This window comes from Nycticebus coucang, chromosome 2 (genome assembly GCF_027406575.1).
Source record: "Nycticebus coucang isolate mNycCou1 chromosome 2, mNycCou1.pri, whole genome shotgun sequence".
Taxonomy (NCBI): domain Eukaryota; kingdom Metazoa; phylum Chordata; class Mammalia; order Primates; family Lorisidae; genus Nycticebus; species Nycticebus coucang.
In genome coordinates this window covers 145365085-145382334 of record NC_069781.1, presented here as the reverse complement: position 1 = coordinate 145382334, position 17250 = coordinate 145365085, and the positions used below count along the sequence as shown (strand labels likewise).

Here is a 17250-nt window from a genome sequence, read left to right as displayed (position 1 = left end):
TTAAAAGCAATAATATATGGCATTTATTTTCCAAATGGCAGAAAATTGACCCCCAAAATCTTCACCTCCAATTTCCAATAATGACTGCACCTGTGTTAAACACACTCGTCAGGTGGTGACTCAAATTGTAACCTGGCAGGTGCCCCAGAAACTTTCTTTTTTTTTTGGATTTAATTCTGAGCAGTCAATCCAGGACATATTAATTGATGAACATGAAAGTAAACACTGTTAAGTTTATTCCTAAGTATTTTATCCTTTTTGATACAATTGTAAATGCAATTGGTTTTTTAATTTCCTTTTTGGATTATACATTATTAGTGTCTAAAAAATAAAAAAATAAAATAAAATAAAAAAGAAATAAAAAATAAGAAAAATAAAATAAAATAAAAAAGAAATAAAATAAAAAAATTAAAAATTAAAAAATAAAACACTGCAACTAGGAATTATAAGTATAAATTCAGTTGCCTGTTGGGCACGTAATCAATGACCTTTGTCCTGTTGTCCTCACAAATGAACAGAGGGAGGGCTGTTTTGGTCTCAGGGTTATTTCTTCCAGAAGGCTGGACTGCAGTGGGTTTGCCTTTGAGGGTCCCATCTGTCCACCCAGCTCCTAGGGATGTCCTCACCTTCACTGTGCATTGTTCTAGGCAAGTGATGGAGGAATTAGCAGGCTGGGCTGGACTGATTCTCAGAGCCTGAGCCAGCTGACACCTGCCACTTAGGTTTCCAAGGAGCCAAGCTGTCCCCACTCACACATGGCTGATGCACTTGTGGCTAAATGCAGTGCGGTCAGGACCCTGGGCCAGATTCAGGGCAGGAAATAGAATGCCGCCTCCATTGCCAGGGAAACCATGGCCGTGTGCACGATATAAACTGAGGCCAGGGGAAAGCTCAGAGGGACGGCACCAGAGGGCAGCTCGTGTGGGTGTTGTCCTGGTTTACACCCAGTGACAAGTTACTTAACTGCTCTGTGTAAGATGGAGGCAGCAACATTCACCCATCTCACTGGAGACTGCTAATGTTTCTGACGGACCACTTGGGACCCATGGATGGACAGTGGTGTGTAAGTGCAGATGACAAACTTGCTGTGTGACTGTGTCTCAGCGGGGCAGTAGGAGCATGTAGATCTGAAAACACTTTTAGAATCTGGCAAAGCAAGTAGACAATATGGAAGGGGGTCTGCTCTCGGTTTTAGGCGCATGGATTTGTGTTTGGTTTGGGGAACTGTGCATGTAATTCAGACTTCAGAACTTTTGTCATCTGTCACTGTGAGCCATGATGCAGATACTCAAATCATTTGAGATTGCTATGGTTAGTGATTGTTCCCAAATGCTGCCAACTTTGTGTTATAAATTTCCAAATTGTGCTCACCTTGGCGGGCTGCATACTAAAATTGGGATGATACAGGGAGGATTGGCATGGCCCCTGCACAGCATGGCAGGCAAATTCATAAAGGGTTCAATGTCTTATTTAAATTCCCAAATTAATTCTACTGTGTAGTTTAAGAGTTGTACATGGAGTCTGGAAACATTTCTTCCAAGTTGGATGGAGAATCTGTTTCAAAAACAAAGCACAAAGAGGAAGGGTTGCTCTTTCCCAGGGGATTTGTTGTTTCTGAGGCGTCCGCCGGAGTCTGTTAAATGTATGTGCTTTCTGTTCATTTAAGGCTCAGCAATTGACCTCAGACCTCCCTGCAAGGCTATTAAGTGTTGTTTTCTGTCAACGGGGGTCCCCAGAGAAACTATTGCTCTGTATTCTTGGTTAATTAAACCTCTCTCCTGTGCATATTGCTGTCTAAAATAATTCCTGTGGGAATGACAATTATAAGAAAACAAAGTTTTGTTGGATAACACAAATTATATACTTTGTTTTGTTTTTGGCCAGGAATCAAACTTGGGCCAACTGCTTGGAAAGTATATACTTTATTTTTTTAAAAAAATTAGGAAACAGATAAAAATGAAGTATAGAAAATAAAGATCATTGGCAGTGCCCATAGCTCAGTGGGTAGGGTGCCGGCCACATAGACTAAAACTGGAGGGTTCAAACCCAGCCCAGTCCAGCTAAAACAACAATGACAACTGCAACAACAACAACAACAAAACAGCTGGGAGTTGTGGTGAGCACCTGTAGTCCCAGCTACTCCCAAGGCTGAAGCAAGAGAATCGCTTAAGCCTAAGAGTTTGAGGTTGCTGTGAGCTGTGACGCCATAGCACTCTACCCAGGGTGACAGCTTGAAACTCTGTCTCAATAAATAAATAAATAAAAATCATTTGTTATTCTCCTATGAGGAATTAACCATACTGGTAAATGGGGTTCTAATGTATGAACTTGTTTTATGACATGCTTTGGGGTGACATCTTCACCTTTTGGATGTGGGAAGAGCATCCTGGAAGCTGAGAGTCTCCTGAGGAGGTGTCCTGCCCCTGCTGCTGACCTGCAGGGTGCGGGGATGAGGGCCTTAGAGGAAGCAGCAGGGATGCTTCCCCGTGGCCTTAGTGCCCTGGGGCTTTGGCAACAGGACACATTCTAGAAGTGGTAACCACCTGCTGACCAGAGCTTCTGTGTGGAGTCCTGGCCAGGCCCATCCACCCCCCTTTCCATCTTGTTATTATTTATTTATTTATTTATTTTTAGAGACAGAGTCTCACTTTATTGCCCTCAGTAAGAGTATCAAGGCGTCTCAGCTCACAGCACCTCCAACTCCTGGGCTTAGGCCATTCTCTTGCCTCAGCCTCCCAAGTAGCTGAAACTAGAGGTGCCCGCCACAACGCCCAGCTATTTTTTGTTGCAGTTTGGCCGGGGCCGGGTTTGAACCTGCCACCCTCGGTATATGGACCTTAGCCCTACTCACTGAGCCACAGGTGCCGCCCCTGGCTAATTTTTCTATTTTTAGTAGAGACAGGGTCTCACTCTTGTTCAGCCTGGTCTCGAACTCCTGAGCTCAAGTGATCCTCCCACCTTAGCCTCCCAGAGTGCTGGGATTACAGGCATGAGCCACTGCACCTGGCCAGTTTCCCCCTCATCTTGATCTAAATGTCTCTGCCTAATTGTCCTGGTCTGTTCTCTTAAGGCTCCTCCTGCTGAATCAGCTGGGCCTCCTTGGATAACCTCCTGTCCTTGCATCGTCACTGCCACTGTCAGGCTCCACCTGGGCCCGTTTACTTTGTGTCCTCACCAGAACTGCATTTCCCCAACCTCAGTAAGGCTCACCTATCCTTTAAGGCTCAGCTCAAGTCCCATTTCCTCTGAGAAGTCCCTTCCAATTTCTTTGCCTCCTGAATTAGCTGGCGCCATGTGGCTGAGTTTCACCAGACAGGTGACCACAGATGTCTACCCTGGCCACTGTGCCTTTCTAATGCAGTGATCATTTATACCCTGCAGCAGACCTTTCTCTGCATCCTGAGGCTGCCTGAGGGGCCTGTCACCCCATAAGCCCCGGTGGCTGTTCAGTGTCTCTCTCCCCTTTTTCCTTCCTCACCCCTGGGACTTTTTACCCAGATTAAGCAAGTCTGCCCCGGCGCACCTCCCAGCTATAAATTCTTCAGATTTGACACCAAAACATCCTGCGTCTGGGTTCTTCTCCGAGGGCTGGAGTAGCTGAGGAGAAATTATTTGAGCAGATTAAGATAAAATTCTTTTTATCAGGTGTGGGGAGCACTGGAAACGCTGGTGTGTTGTACAGTTTCGCCCCCTCCTTCTCTTGTCCTTTGTGCCTGGCAGTTAGCCCCTGTCCCACTTCCTCTGTCCTGCCGTGTTAGCCTCACTGCCATCTAGACTGTCCAGGTGTCCCAGGACACCGGCAGAGTCCAGAGCTCACAATTGTCCACAGTCAAGGGGTTCTCGTAAGACATCACAGCGATGTGCTGAGCGCAGGGTTTGCTCGCAGTCAGGCCGAAGGATGGGGCAGCACAGTGTGTTGGCAGGGAGCTGGGTGGCCTCCTTCCAACTTGCAAAGATACAATTACGTTTTCTAAACTGGCAGCTGGCAAATTCAAGACGGAAACAAAGTCAGGTTCTAGATAGAAAACAGAACGTTTTAATTAGACCACTTCCAGAGGTGAGCAAATGCTGGCATCTGCTGCCTGCAGTTAAACCCAGGTTCTCATGCTGACTTTAGAAAGTACCTTCATCACTCCAAGACTCAGTTTACTTATCTATAAAATGGGGATAATAGTTTCTTCCTCCTCAAATCGTTATGAGGAGCAAATAAGGTAATTTGTGTAAGGATGTAGCACAGTGCCTGGCTTAAGAAATACTCACGTTTTAATTTTTCCTGTGTGTATGTTGCTGCTTAATGAATGAATGAATGAATGCTGATCTGGATTTGGCTCCTGAAGGTGTTCTCTAGGATTTTCAGGCTAACTTCATCTGACTTTGCTTAAGCAGAGAACAATTTGACTAGCCATGTGGGAAAGGAAGAAATGAAATAAAGAGGCTTCAGCTGGGGTGGGATGCTGTGTAGAGGACAGTGAGATCCCGGGAGCATAGGCAGCTGCCACCTGAGAGCTGGAAGGGATGTGCCCATGTCCAGGCAAGGTTTCCGTGAAGCTATTATCTCCCTCTCTGCTTCTTCAGAGAGGAAAGCTTGATTTGGGTTTTACTCCTGCGGAGACTCATCATGTCAGGACTGTGACTGTTGCTTCATTGTCTTTCTGGTGGTCCAGGATGAGACAAGTCATAGACATTTTGACTAATATTGATATCTCCTGCTCCTTGGGCCTTGCCACCTCCTCAGACCCCTGTCAGGGCTGAGCTGGTGGAGGGCAGCCCAGTCTTACCCCCACCCAACACACATCTCTCAACCCCTCAGAGCAAGGAGTAGGTTCCATAGTTTTACCAGTCACAGTTTTACCACCTGGTCCTATCTCTGCCATTGATTTGCTGTCAGTGGTAACGATAGTGTCCTTCAGAAAATCCCTTCCCCTCTCTGGGCCTCAGCATCTACAGACTAAGGGAGATGACCCTGAGAGGCCCTGAGAGGCCTCCTGTGGCAGAATGGGGTCAATTCTGAACATGGGGTTGGGAATTCTGTCTCTATAACTTTCTGATTTTGTGGTCTTATATGAGCTACTTAAGTTCACTATATTTAATCTACCCATAGGGCTGCAGTGTGTTTTAAGTTAGGCATGGCAGCTAAAGTCTGTGAGTTGATACCATAAAGCCTGCAGCCCACTCTCCTATCACTGCTGGTGAAGCCAGATAAACTGTGGTCCTGAAGTGCCCCAGAGGCTGTCCCTAGGGCATCTGGGAAGATCTAGCAAGCTTCCTCGGCAGGGAGCCTCCTCCTCCCTCACTGCAGCCACCCCAGGCTTTCAGCACTTTGCACCACTTCATTGTTTCCTAAGTATAGGCAGTCCTTGAGTTACAAACGCCTGACTTTTGCACTTATGAATAGAGGCCATTACAGTAAGTCCCTGAGTTACAAGCATCTGACTCATGTACACCTTGGCTTGGAGGTTACTACGGGCAGCAGGTAAATGTACATGTTCCAATTTATATACAAATTCAACAAACCTACAGAGCCTGTCTCATGTGTAACCCAGGCACTGCCTGTAGTTTTATTTGGAGAGGAAATAGTTGGACCCACCAGCTTGGAGGTGACTGGCCAGGCCCCACCCACTCAAGACAAGCGGCCAAGCCACGTGCTGCTGACCGGGACTCCCCTCCGTCCTTAAGAACTACCTGAAGCCAAGGGCTCCCAGATTGGACCCCGGGCCCCTGTACTGGGATTCTGTACCAGCCTTGCCCTGGCACTGCTTCCCTTCCTTCCCCCTTGGCCCAGGTGGTGTTTGTTTCCCCGTGGGACACTTTGCTAAGTGATGCAGGAAGTAGGCCCCTGGGAGGCAGATATGGCCTAGCAAAGCTGATAACCCAGTGTGGCCTCTGGATGCCTCTGGGGCCTGGGACAGGGTTGGAGATAAGAGGAAATGCCAGGCTTATCTCTACTGCCTGAGTTCTTCCAGAGAAGTCACCCTGGCCAGCCCACCTCATTCCCAGTGCTCTATGCAGCTGGGCAGCATCCATCTCCGGGCAGAGTAAATGCAAAGTTGGCACAGCCCAGAAGCTACAGAATGGGGACTCTGTGCCCCAGCCCAGCACTGTGAGGCCCCAGCACCAGAGGCCAGCAGCGGGCATCAGATTACAGCCAGATATTCATGGTAAGGGCCACTCGGGGCCAGTATGTTTTGAAGTAGGAGCCCAGAAACAATTGGTAGGATCACAGGACTAAGGGAGCCCTGGTGACAATCATTTCCCAGACATGGGTCCTCTGGGACCCAAAAGCTCAGTTAGTAGAAAGCTTTGGTTCATGGGTACAGCGTGGGGATGGTCAGCTTGTGCCTTTCCCATGCAGGGTAATTGAGGGCAGACAGTGCCCAATGGCAGCTACCCCTGAAGTTGTCCTCACTGAATGCTGCGTGGTGTTCTGAAGTTCTTTTTTATCTGTTTTCCTTTCTCAAGTAAGCTCAGCTTTCCAGAAGGCATGTCTGCATTTTCTGAGCACACACCAACTAAGCGTGTATGTGGAGAGGTGGCCTGGGCTAGGCCAGGGGCCTGGGGTGCTGGTTTGGGATTGAGAAGCTGTCCCTTCTTCCTGCTTCTGTTTGTTTTTTGCAGTTTTTGGCCAGGGCTGGGTTTGAACCCGCCACCTCTGGCATATGGGGCTGGTGCCCTACTCTGTTGAGCCATAGGCGCCGCCCTTCTTCTTCCTGCTCCTGTCCCTAGCCCAGAAGGAGGTGGCTGAGCACACTTCTGCCTCCTTGGGTTGGTTATCTCAGGCAGAAGTAGGAGAAGTGAGGTTGGCATTAGGGGTGGCGGGTGTAATCGCTACCACTTTCAGGGCTCCAAGTGTAGGCTGTGTGCTGAGGGCTCCCTGTGGGTTTGCACTTTGATAATGAGTCCCCATGGAGACAGGAGAGCTGTGTGCAGAGTGGCTAAACAACCAGGTGTGCAGACCCCACACAGCATTTTGTGGAAAGTAGAAAGAGCTTCTTCTTTTTTTTTTTTTTTGAGACAGAGTATCACTATGTCACCTTGGGTAGAGTGCCCTGGCGTAACAGCTCGCAGGAACCTCAAACTCTTGGGCTTAAGCGATTCTCTTGCCTCGGCCTCCCAAGTAGCTGGGAGGCTGGGGAATACAGGTGCCCGCCACAATGTCTGGCTATTTTTTAGTTGCAGTTGTCATTGTTGTTTGGCAGGCCCAGGCTGGATTTGAACCCACCACCTCTGGGTGTATGTGGCTGGTGCCATAGCCGCTTGAGGTACAGATGCTGAGCCAAATTTTTACAGTTTAGTACATATATTTTTAATTTCCAAGGCCTCTTTTTAAAATTTTATGGTTCTTTGTCCACAACATCCTTTTACTTTTTAGTGAATGGGATAGAGTAGCCTGCGAATGACAGCCTTTTGAAACTTCCCTTTGTGTCGCATTTTCTCTGTTTCCTCTATGATCATGTTTCTGTTTATTTGCTTGGGTCTCCCCTTTTCATACCAGGTGACCCTTTTCTGTGTGTATTTCAGAATAAGGTACTAAACATTGAGTAAGTGGTTGAGGCTGGTTAACTCCCTGGCTTTGCTGAGGATGACCTATACAGAGCTGTTGTGCTGCTGACCACTGAGTTTCTCCAGAAAAAGACTGTGATCTCCAGGGAGGGCAGAATCCAAAACACAGGGTGTCGAGAAGGAGGGGAGCTACTGTTTGGGGTGGACCCCTAGCCTGTTCCCCCAGTGGGGCTCACAGGATTCTCTGGGGTTCTGCACAGAAAACTGGCTCTCTGTTGGCTGGGCTTGCTTTCATACTGGGTTGGGCTCCGCTGTTCTCTTTCTTACTTCCCCAGTTACTGCTCTTCCAACAGCTTTTTTTTTTTTTTTTTTTTGAGACAGAGCCTCAAGCTGTCATAGCCCTGGGTAGAATGCTATGGCATCACAGCTCACAGCAACCTCCAACTCCTGAGCTAAAGTGATTCTCCTGCCTCCATCTCCCAAGTAGCTGGGACCACAGGTGCCCACCACAACACCTGGCTATTTTTTGGTTACAGCCATCATTGTTGTTTGGCGGGCCTGGGCTGGATTCGAACCTGTCAGCTCAGGTATAGGTGGCTGGCACCTTAGCCGTTTAAGCCACAGGTGCTGAGCCCTCCAATAGCTTTTCATCTTCAGAAATTGATGGGTAATGCTCACTTGCCAGTGGCTTGTCTCCTGTGTGCCTTGTCATTGAAGGTGTGTGTTCATTTTCTTCCCTTACTGCCACGTTGATCAGGCCTCCGGAGAGCACGGAGGTGAATGCAGAGGTCAGTCCCTCCACACGAGTCGGAATCTTTTTTTTTTTTTTGACAGAGTCTCACTTTATGGCCCTTGGTAGAGTGCAGCGGCATCACACAGCTCACAGCAACCTCCAGCTCTCGGGCTTCTGCGATTCTCCTGCTTCAGCCTCCCAAGCAGCTGGGACTACTGGCGCCCTCCACAACGCCTGGCTATTTTTTTGTTGCAGTTTGTCAGGGCCGGGTTTAAACCCGCCACCCTCGGTATATGGGGCCGGAGCCTTACCAACTGAGCCACAGGTGCCACCCGGAGTCAGAGTCTTGATATTATTATTTATTTATTTATTTATTTGCAGTTTTTGGCTGGGTGGGTTTGAACCCACCACCTCCGGTGTATGGGGCTGGCGCCCTACTCCTTTGAGCCACAGGCGCCACCCAGTCTTGATATCATTTTAAGATAAGGGTGTTTCCACCCTCTTTCACCCGCTGGTCCCTGGACTGTAAGGTCACCAGAGGACCAGGGAAATGTCTTAGGGGTCAGCCCACACCACCCCCACCCAGGGCAGAGGTCAGCCTCAGCCACCCTGTCCTGCCCCAGGAGAGATGAGGCTCACTGGGTTTGCTGCTCTGTGTTGGTCCAGTTCTTCTCTGGTCCTCATTCTCTTGGTGTGAGGGGTAGAAGGCCTCCTCTGTCCGCTGGTCCCTATTGCCCAAAGAATTGTCGGTGAGGCTTGCTACATGCTGTCCATGGGGAGAGTTGGGGAGAACCCCCTGGCTGACTGCAGGGAACTGCACTCACGGACGTCTGCACTGTGGGTGAGGGACAGAGGGACTCAGAGCTGTCCCCCTGCTTCTGCTTCTCTTCGAGAACTTCGTCAGTGTGCTCCGTGCCCCTTCCTAGAGGGCTTCAGGCTGAACATCCAGGGAGGTCAGGGGTCCTGCTCTGTTCTGGAAAGGTCTGGCTCCTTCACGCTCTGTCCGCAGGAGTTTCCCAGTGGTCAGCCTGGCTCATGCATCCTGCTGTGTCTCCTTAGCTCCTCCCTCTGATGCAGAAAACCCAGCACATGCCTGGTGGTCCTCACCCCTGGGGTGCGCTGACCGGGCCTGTTCTGCCTTCAGGGAGCTTCCAGGTGACTCCAGAACAGTGGCGGCTTCACACCTGAGGCTCCCAGCAGATGAACTGCTGCAAGCTTGTTGCTCAGGGAGACCCTGCCAATCCTTTTGTAATTTAGATAATTCACTTTTAATAGAAATATGTGTTGTGGCCATTTGTTTCCTTTGGGTTCCTTTGGATTTTTAAAGACATCTTTCCGGGATTTAATAACCCAGACTTGCCTGGGAGCTTACTGCTCCAGAGATTTCCACAGCAGCAGTGATAACAGAGGGTCTTCCAGAAGCTGGGCTGCTGGGAGCTTCAGAGAGGCGTGAGGCTGAGTTAGACCTCCAGAGATTTCTCTAGGCAGCCCACTCCCCAAGTTTGATCCAGGGAAAGACTGATTCCCTGGTCACATGAAGACTTCTTTTCTGCGGTGGATGAGGTCCCGAGAGGTGTTCAGTGATTGTCCTGGAGGTGCTGGGGCACAGGGTTGCTGCCCGCACTTCTTTTTCCAAGGAGATGTTGTTTATATTTGTGCATTTGTTTTAAATCACAGCAACTGTAACAGACCTGTGCTCTTTTGAGCAGGCTCTGGGTCATTCTGCCAACATCATCCAGGGCTGAACTCACAGAAATGGGTTTGGATTCTCCAGAGGGGCTTAGGGGCACAGAGGGACAGGTACGGGGCTGTGCCCAACTGCATGTGCACAGCGAGTGTCTTGCACTGGGATTTATCCATGGCTTAAACAGCAAAACCACCTAATAGTGCTCTTTGATGTCAAATTTCCTAGTCAGTTTATTGTAACTGCCTTGACTCAGCAGGGGGAAAAGACAGAGGCTCACTATGTCATCCTTGGTAGAGTGCTGTGGTGTCACAGTCACAGCAACCTTAAATTCTTGGGCTTAAGCGATTGTCTTGCCCCAGCCTCCCAAGTAGCTGGGAGTACAGGTGCCTGCCACAGCACCCATTTTTTGGTTGTAATTGTCATTGTTGTTTGGCAGGCCCTGGGTTTGAACCTGTCATCTCCGGTGTATGTGGCTGGTGCCCTAGCCACTGAGCTACAGGCACCGAGCCTGAAGGGGGAAGCTTAGAAGGACACTGAACCCCCTCCCATGGCTCCAGTACCGACCATGGCTGAACCATCCATTGCCAGGAGGCCGTGTACCTGGATGACCTGGGGCCAATTTCCGTCTCTGGGCCTTGCTATCTCCTGCTGGTGAAACAGGATGCTCTGTAGTACCCAAGGGACTCTGAGGTGCCCCTGTGTGCCCCATATAGCTGTGCTTGTGCCTACTTGACTTATTAATGTGTCTGTAAAAGATTTCATTAGCATCAAGGGTTTCTGAGGCCAAAATGTTTGCAATCACCGAAAACACAGGCACCACTGCTTTCCAGGCCCTGCTGATTTGTTTCATTTTAGAAATCAAGTATGTGATATCTGCACAGTCATTACTGGGGGAGCAGGGTCTCTAGTAAATGTCCCCCAGAGGACTCTGCAAGGAACATGACCCTCTTGATGGCATTTGGCCAGCACCCAGGCTGTTGTCCCTCAGTTCTATTTTAGGTGACTAGTGACCAAGGGCCCTGTGTGTAGGGGTGCCTGCGCCTGCCCCCGGGTAGTCTAAACACATGTGTTTGTCATCAACAGCATAGAAGCACTCAAAATTTGTTTTTAATTAGCAGAAGCATGAACATTTTGATCATAACAAAAGTCAAAACTTTGTTGAATGCACTTGTTTTGGTTTTGGTCTTGCTTTTTATTATAAATTCAAAGTGTGTATAGCTTCAGTGCTTTGGGCTTCTGAAGGTCTAGCTCTGTTCCAGAGTCCCTAAGGGATCCCTGGTGCCCTTGTAGCTTCCCCTTGACAGATTCTTCTAACCTTCAGCTTCAGCTACATGAATCTCTGCCTGCCCTGGACAGATTCTTAAAATACTTGCCCATCAGCAGCCTCTCAAAGAGGAATGTCAAATGCTGCCATGATGTCAAAGGGGCCCCAAAGGGAAGGACCTGGGCCAGACTCAGTCTTTCACTCACAGCCCATGGCAGGCTGGGAGATAAAGCCGAGCAAAGGCACAGAGAGAACTGGATCCTCTGCATCCCTGGACAGCCCAGGTGGTCAGTGTAGGTTGGTGCTGCTGGGCAAGGATGTTAGTGACCAAGGACGATGACCTTCCAGATACCACTGCCTAAGTGAGAACCAGAGGTCTGTGGCTGTCTGTTTCCTCACCCTTGCCCTTGTCAAGCATTAGGATGTCAGGAGCCTCCCAGGAGAGCCTGGGGCCCCGGGGACTGCCGGCGTTAGGCAAGGCCTGCTTGACCAGCATGAACGAGAAGCTTAGCACACTGAGCGAGAAGGTTGACAGACTCCTGCGTTTCCAAGAAGACATCACAGGGAAGCTGCAGGCCCTGGGCCAAGGCCTGGGCCACTTGCAGGGAGGTCTGCACCAGCTGGAGGCTGCCTGCGCGCTGGGCTCAGCTGGGGCCAATAGTGCTCCTTCAGCCGATACTCAGGCCATATGGCCTGAGGTCCTGGAGCTATTGAGGGCTGTGCAGCAGGAGGCTTCCCAGCATGGAGCCAGGCTCGAAGCCCTCTGCAGGATGGTGGCAGCTGCCAATAGGGCCCTGGCTTTGGAGGGGGCCACGTTCCAGAACTTGAAGCTGGTGGATTTTGTCGTCCAAGGGATTGTCCCCTGGAGGGAAGGCAGCCTGGCTGACAGTCCCGAAGAGGTTGGTTCCTGCCTCTCAGCTGGAAAGGAGGTCCAAGGGCCCTGGGGGAAGGCTGGCCAGACAGCCAGTCTCAGGGGGACTGGAGGGATGCTGTCCCTTGCTTGAGCTTCCTGTGTGACCTGTTGGTGGGGAAAGGAGAGCTGGAAATGTACAGATCATGGTGGGTTTCCAGGCAGGACACTGAGTGGCACTCTCCCCGGGGAAAGGAAGAAGCAGTGCCCTGGCTGGGCCTGTGGGCCTGGGCAGCTCTAGGGACCCTAGATGTGGGGCAAGCGGGCAGTTAGGGAGATGGGGTATGAGGTCCCAGTGGCTTCTCTTCCTCTCCGGGCTCCTCTTTTGTCCTCACACCTGGGGAGGGGATGATAGCAGGTAGGGGTGGAGAGAGGTCAGTGTGACCTGATGGAAGCCCTGCTTAGAAACCAAAGCCCCACTTGCTGGTCCCCAACCATGTGCTTTTTGCCCCAGAGTGGGCAGAGTATGCAGCTGCCTATGGAGACCTGAGTGTTGACAGTGACCCATGGGGCACTACAGGCAAGAGCTGGAGCCTGGGGGTGGGGGTGGCATTTCTGGGAGCGGCTGTTCCCAAGGTTGCATAACCAAACTTGCTGGCTAATGGAAGCTTGGCTTCTGAGCAAAGGCAGGGTGGTGGTGTAGAGGGAACACCCTGTTTGGGAACAGCTAAGGGCAGCCACTTAGCAGCCCTACCACGTCATAGAGCTGTCATTTCAGATCCTGCAGTTACCACACACCTCTGGCAAGAGAGCAGCTGGGGTGCAAAGGGGTCTGCCTTGACCTTGACCCAGGACAGCAGGGTGTGCCTACCTTCCCAGGCCTCCAGGCCAGAGCTACCCCTGCAGCCCTCCCCTCCCTGCGCTGCCCACCCCAACCCCTGCTCTGTGTGTGGGGCCCAGAGAGCTTGGCCAGCAGGGGAGATGGGGCCCACCGCCCTTAACACTGGTGACCAACTTCAGCTTCATGGAATAAAATTAATCAAATATAGTTGCCCTCCATATGTGCAAGTTCCACATCCTCAGATTCAATCAACAGCAGATGGAAAACATAATGTGCATGGCCTATGATGGTCATGTATGTCCTGAGCATGCCCAGACTTCTTCCCTGTCATGACTCCCTGAACAAGACAGTGTAACCATTATTCACACGGCATTTACATGGTGTTAGGTATTGTAAGTAATCTAGAGACGTTCTAGAGTGTTTGGGAGGATGTGTGTAGGTAATATGCAAATGCTATGCCCTTTATATCAGGGTGCCCTTAGCTCAGTCGGTAGGGCTCCAGCCCCATACACGGAGGCTGTCCGGTTCAAACCCTGCCTGGGACCAGCTAAAACAAAAATGACAACTGCAACAACAACAAAATAGCCGGGCGTTGTGGTGGGCACCGTAGTCCTACCTACTTGGGAGCTGAGACAACAGAATTGCTTAAGCCCAAGAGTTTGAGGTTGCTGTGAGCTGTGACACCATGGCACTCTACCCAGGGCAACAGCTTGAGACTCTGTCTCAAAAAAAAAAAAAAAAAATCAAGTAGTATAAAGTGTATACGTCTCCCTCCTATTCCACTCCCAGTCCCCAGGGCAACCACACTCCCCACACAGTCACAGACTCCAGTCTACTCTTCCAGATGAAGATGCTGTCCCTGTGACGTCTCTGTTTTCTTTCTTTCTTTCTTTTTTATTGGGGGTTTATTGAGGGTATAGAGAATCAGGTTACACTGATTGCATTTGTTAGGTGAAGCCCCTCTTATAATTGTGTCCTGCCCCCACGAGGTGTGCCATAGCTGTGACCTCCCCTCCCTTCACTCACCCTCATTCTGATATGAGGACATTGGATCTTTGCTTCTCCATTCTTATAATGCTTTATTAAGAAGAACGTGTTCCACCTCCATCCAGATTTCTGTTTTTGGATTTTTTGTTTGTTTGTTTTTGAAACAGAACCTCAAGCTGTTGCCCTGGGTAGAGTGCTGTGGCATCACAGCTCACAGCAACCTCAGACTCCTCAGCTTAAGCAATTCTCTTGCCTCAGCCTCCCAAGTAGCTGGGACTACTGGCGCCCTCCACAATGCTCAGCTATTTTTTGTTGCAGTTGTCATTGTTGTTTAGCTGGCCTGGGCCGGGTTCAAACCCGCCAGCCTCAGTGTATATGGCTGGCCCCATAACTACTGTGCTACGGGTGCTGAGACTCATGCTTGCTTCTTAAAGTTGTGGAATACTATACTTCATCTTGGGGGCTGTGTTGTAACTTTATAGCCAGATCCGTATCCTTGCTTGTTTTTATCATTTCTCATTTTTAGTTGTTATGAATCATGGAGTAGTAACTAGCCATAGATGCGTATCTTTGAACATAAGCTATCGGTTTATTTGTAGGATACACTTCTAGGGTGGAAATGCTAAGCTCAAGGGTAAGTTTGTATAGATGAAGGCGAGCTGACCATTAAAGAAGTTACCCAACTTAGTGTCCTGCTGTTAACATCAGAGAATGCTTTTTGCCTGGCCGGTGAATGAACAAAAGTCAGACCTTATCATGCATTTAATGTGAAAGATTTCACACATTTCTATAATAAAAATAAAGATTAAGACAACAAATCCTGTGAGCCCAGGTCCCAGTTTTACCTGTCAACTGGAGGCCAAGTTCCTCACCCACTCCCAGATTATTTTGAAGCCAATCTGAGATGTGAAATCAAAACATCATTAATGGTTTTGGCATTAATACCTAAAAGATAAGGACGCTTTTGGGTGGCGCCTGTGGCTCAGTGAGTAGGGCGCCAGCCCCATATGCTGAGGGTAGCGGGTTCAAACCCAGCCCCGGCCAAAAAAATAGCTGGGCGTTGTGGCGGGTGCCTGTAATCCCAGCTGCTCGGGAGGCTGAGGCAAGAGAATAGCGTAAGCCCAGGAGTTGGAGGTTGCTGTGAGCCGTGTGACACCATGGCACTCTACCTGAGGGCGGTACAGTGAGACTCTGTCTCTACCAAAAAAAAAAAATTGAGGCAAAAGATAAGGACGCTTTTAAAAAAGTAATCATAGGCCGGGTGTGGTGGCTCGCACCTGTAGTCCCAGCGCTGTGGGAGGCCGAGGCCGGTGGATTGTCTGAGCTCAGAGGTTCGAGACCACTATGAGCAGCAGTGAGACAGAGTAAGGCCCTGTCTCTACTAACAACATCAAAAACAGCCGGATGTTGTGGTGGGCGTCTGTAATCCCAGCTACTGGGGAGGCAATGGGAAAGAACATCACCAGAGGAAAAAGAAAATGAACAACAACAAAAAAAGTACTTCAAACAAAGAAGAATGAACAAGCAAGCTGAAATTAAAAATTAAAAAAAAAATAAAAAATAAAGTAATCATAATACCATTCCCATTCCTAAAAGCAGGACAATAACTTCTCAGTATTACGAAAGTCAGTGTTCAAATTTCCCTAATCTTCCTATACTGTTAAAAATTCTATAATTTATTTGAGTCAGATCCAAATAAGGCAATTAGTTATATAGCTCTCTTTTTGTTTTAATGCCCCCCCCCAGTTATATGTCTCTTAAAACTAACCCTCTTTTGAACTTATAAAGTAACTAAAACTTTTTATTATGAAACATTTCAAGTATAATGAAAAGTAGGTAGAATGATACGGTTCCTAGCTTTCATTTAAATTTCTTTCACTAAAAGATTGAATACTACTCCTAGGTTTAAAACCTTTTGTATTTTCTGTGAACTGCCTGCTCATGACCTTTTCCCTCTTTCCTATTTTATTTTGCCCTTTTCTTATCAATTTGTAAGAGTGCTTCATTATTAATGAAGTTAGCTGTCATACATGTGGCAAATAATTAGGCATTTCTGGGTAGGGGAAAGTCTTAGAACTTTCTCTTTTCTGAGATCTTATAACATTTCTTGTCTATACTGCCCTTGGGCGCTCATTTGATCTCTCTCTGGTTTTTGTATTTAATAAACGCATACGTAGTTGTCTTCAGGTTGGGCCCTGTCTCATTGGCTCAAGGTAGAAGCCTCTACTTCCCTCTCTGCGTTGAGGCCAGGGCTGGTCTTGCAGGAGGGGCTCAGAGGATGGACAGTGAACTGAGACATAGCCACAGCTTTGTGATACATCATCAGGACTGACAACTACGCCTAGTGGAGACTTTCTGGGGATGCTCTTTGTGTTTCCTGCAGAGTGGAGGCATAGCAGTCATCTGAGAAATGGCATTAAATCCTAGCACTGGCTGTTAAATTTGAAAATTATACCAGAACTTCGTGAGGGTCCTCCTAGGATCTTCCAACATGCCCAGCAGAGCTTCATTTGGTTGCAACAGTGAATTAGATTATGAGAAGCCAGGTGTTCTCTCCTGAAAGCTTGGACCTGTCCAGCTGGGGGCGGGCTGGGAGCAGGGTCAGTGCTCTGCAGTGGTATTTGTGGCCTCTTTTGCTTCTTGTAGAGGCACAGATGAGACAGAGACCAGATGCTTAAGCCCCAAAGACAGCCAGCTGTGTGTTGGGTATGTGTGTACATGTGTGCATGTGTGTACGTGTGTACGTGCGTACATGTGCATGTGTGTGCTTGAATGTACACGTGTATATGTGTACATGTATGCACGTGTGTGTGTGTGCGTGTGGCATGTGTGTACATGTGTGCACGTATGTATGTGTCCCCACCTACTGTCTGAACCCAACAAGGACTGCCAAAGGACAGTCTGTACAAGCCACTTCCTACCTGTGGGCTCAAATAGGACAAGGTCTGTGATAATGCCTTCAGTTTCCCCAGCTCTGTGGGTGCAGGTCAGAGCCACAGAAAAAGGATAAGGGAGAGCTGTCTGCTGAGCCTGGGATCTGGACCTTGCTGGTGGCACTGGTGACAATCGTGATAACAGCTGCTAGTGTTTTGTGTTCAGAGCCTGGCAAGTGCTGAGCTGTGCACTCTCTGTGTGTAGTATCCTCACCAACAAGGGCAAAGCTTGGTGTCCTGGAGTCCCAAAGGGATGAACAGGTGATAAAATTGAGAGAAGAGGGCACAGTGTCGAAAGGATAATGGAACCAGCTCAAGTTGGAGAGACATTTAGGAGACGTGAGGGCTATAATACTCCAGTCAGAGGGAACAGCCCTGGCTGATTTTTGCTATTTGGGCCTAGAGTTGCTAGATCTTCAGAATTTTTCAAGAGAAGCAGGGAACCTAAAAATCTT

At 48.9% G+C, this 17250-nt stretch overlaps 1 protein-coding gene and 1 non-coding gene across 6 annotated transcripts in view; both read left to right on the top strand.

Moving 5' to 3' along the window:
• The first annotated feature begins 893 nt into the window (after positions 1 to 893).
• Positions 894 to 17250, top strand: part of MYLK3 (myosin light chain kinase 3) — a 49047-nt gene continuing 32690 nt past the window's right edge. For 2 of the 5 annotated variants that reach the window (XM_053582079.1, XM_053582076.1), the window contains exon 1: positions 895 to 1063. Coding sequence is in view for 4 of the 5 variants with exons in the window: in XM_053582076.1 (XP_053438051.1) it covers positions 1019 to 1063 (45 nt within the window). In the remaining variant the exon portion in view is untranslated. Of the gene's footprint in view, positions 1064 to 11376; positions 12084 to 17250 lie in introns of those variants that run through there. The other 3 variants (XM_053582078.1, XM_053582074.1, XM_053582075.1) reach the window with 3 other exon arrangements.
• LOC128580104 (U6 spliceosomal RNA) lies at positions 1365 to 1469 on the top strand. Its single transcript, XR_008378452.1, has one exon. It is a non-coding gene; the product is annotated as a U6 spliceosomal RNA (small nuclear RNA).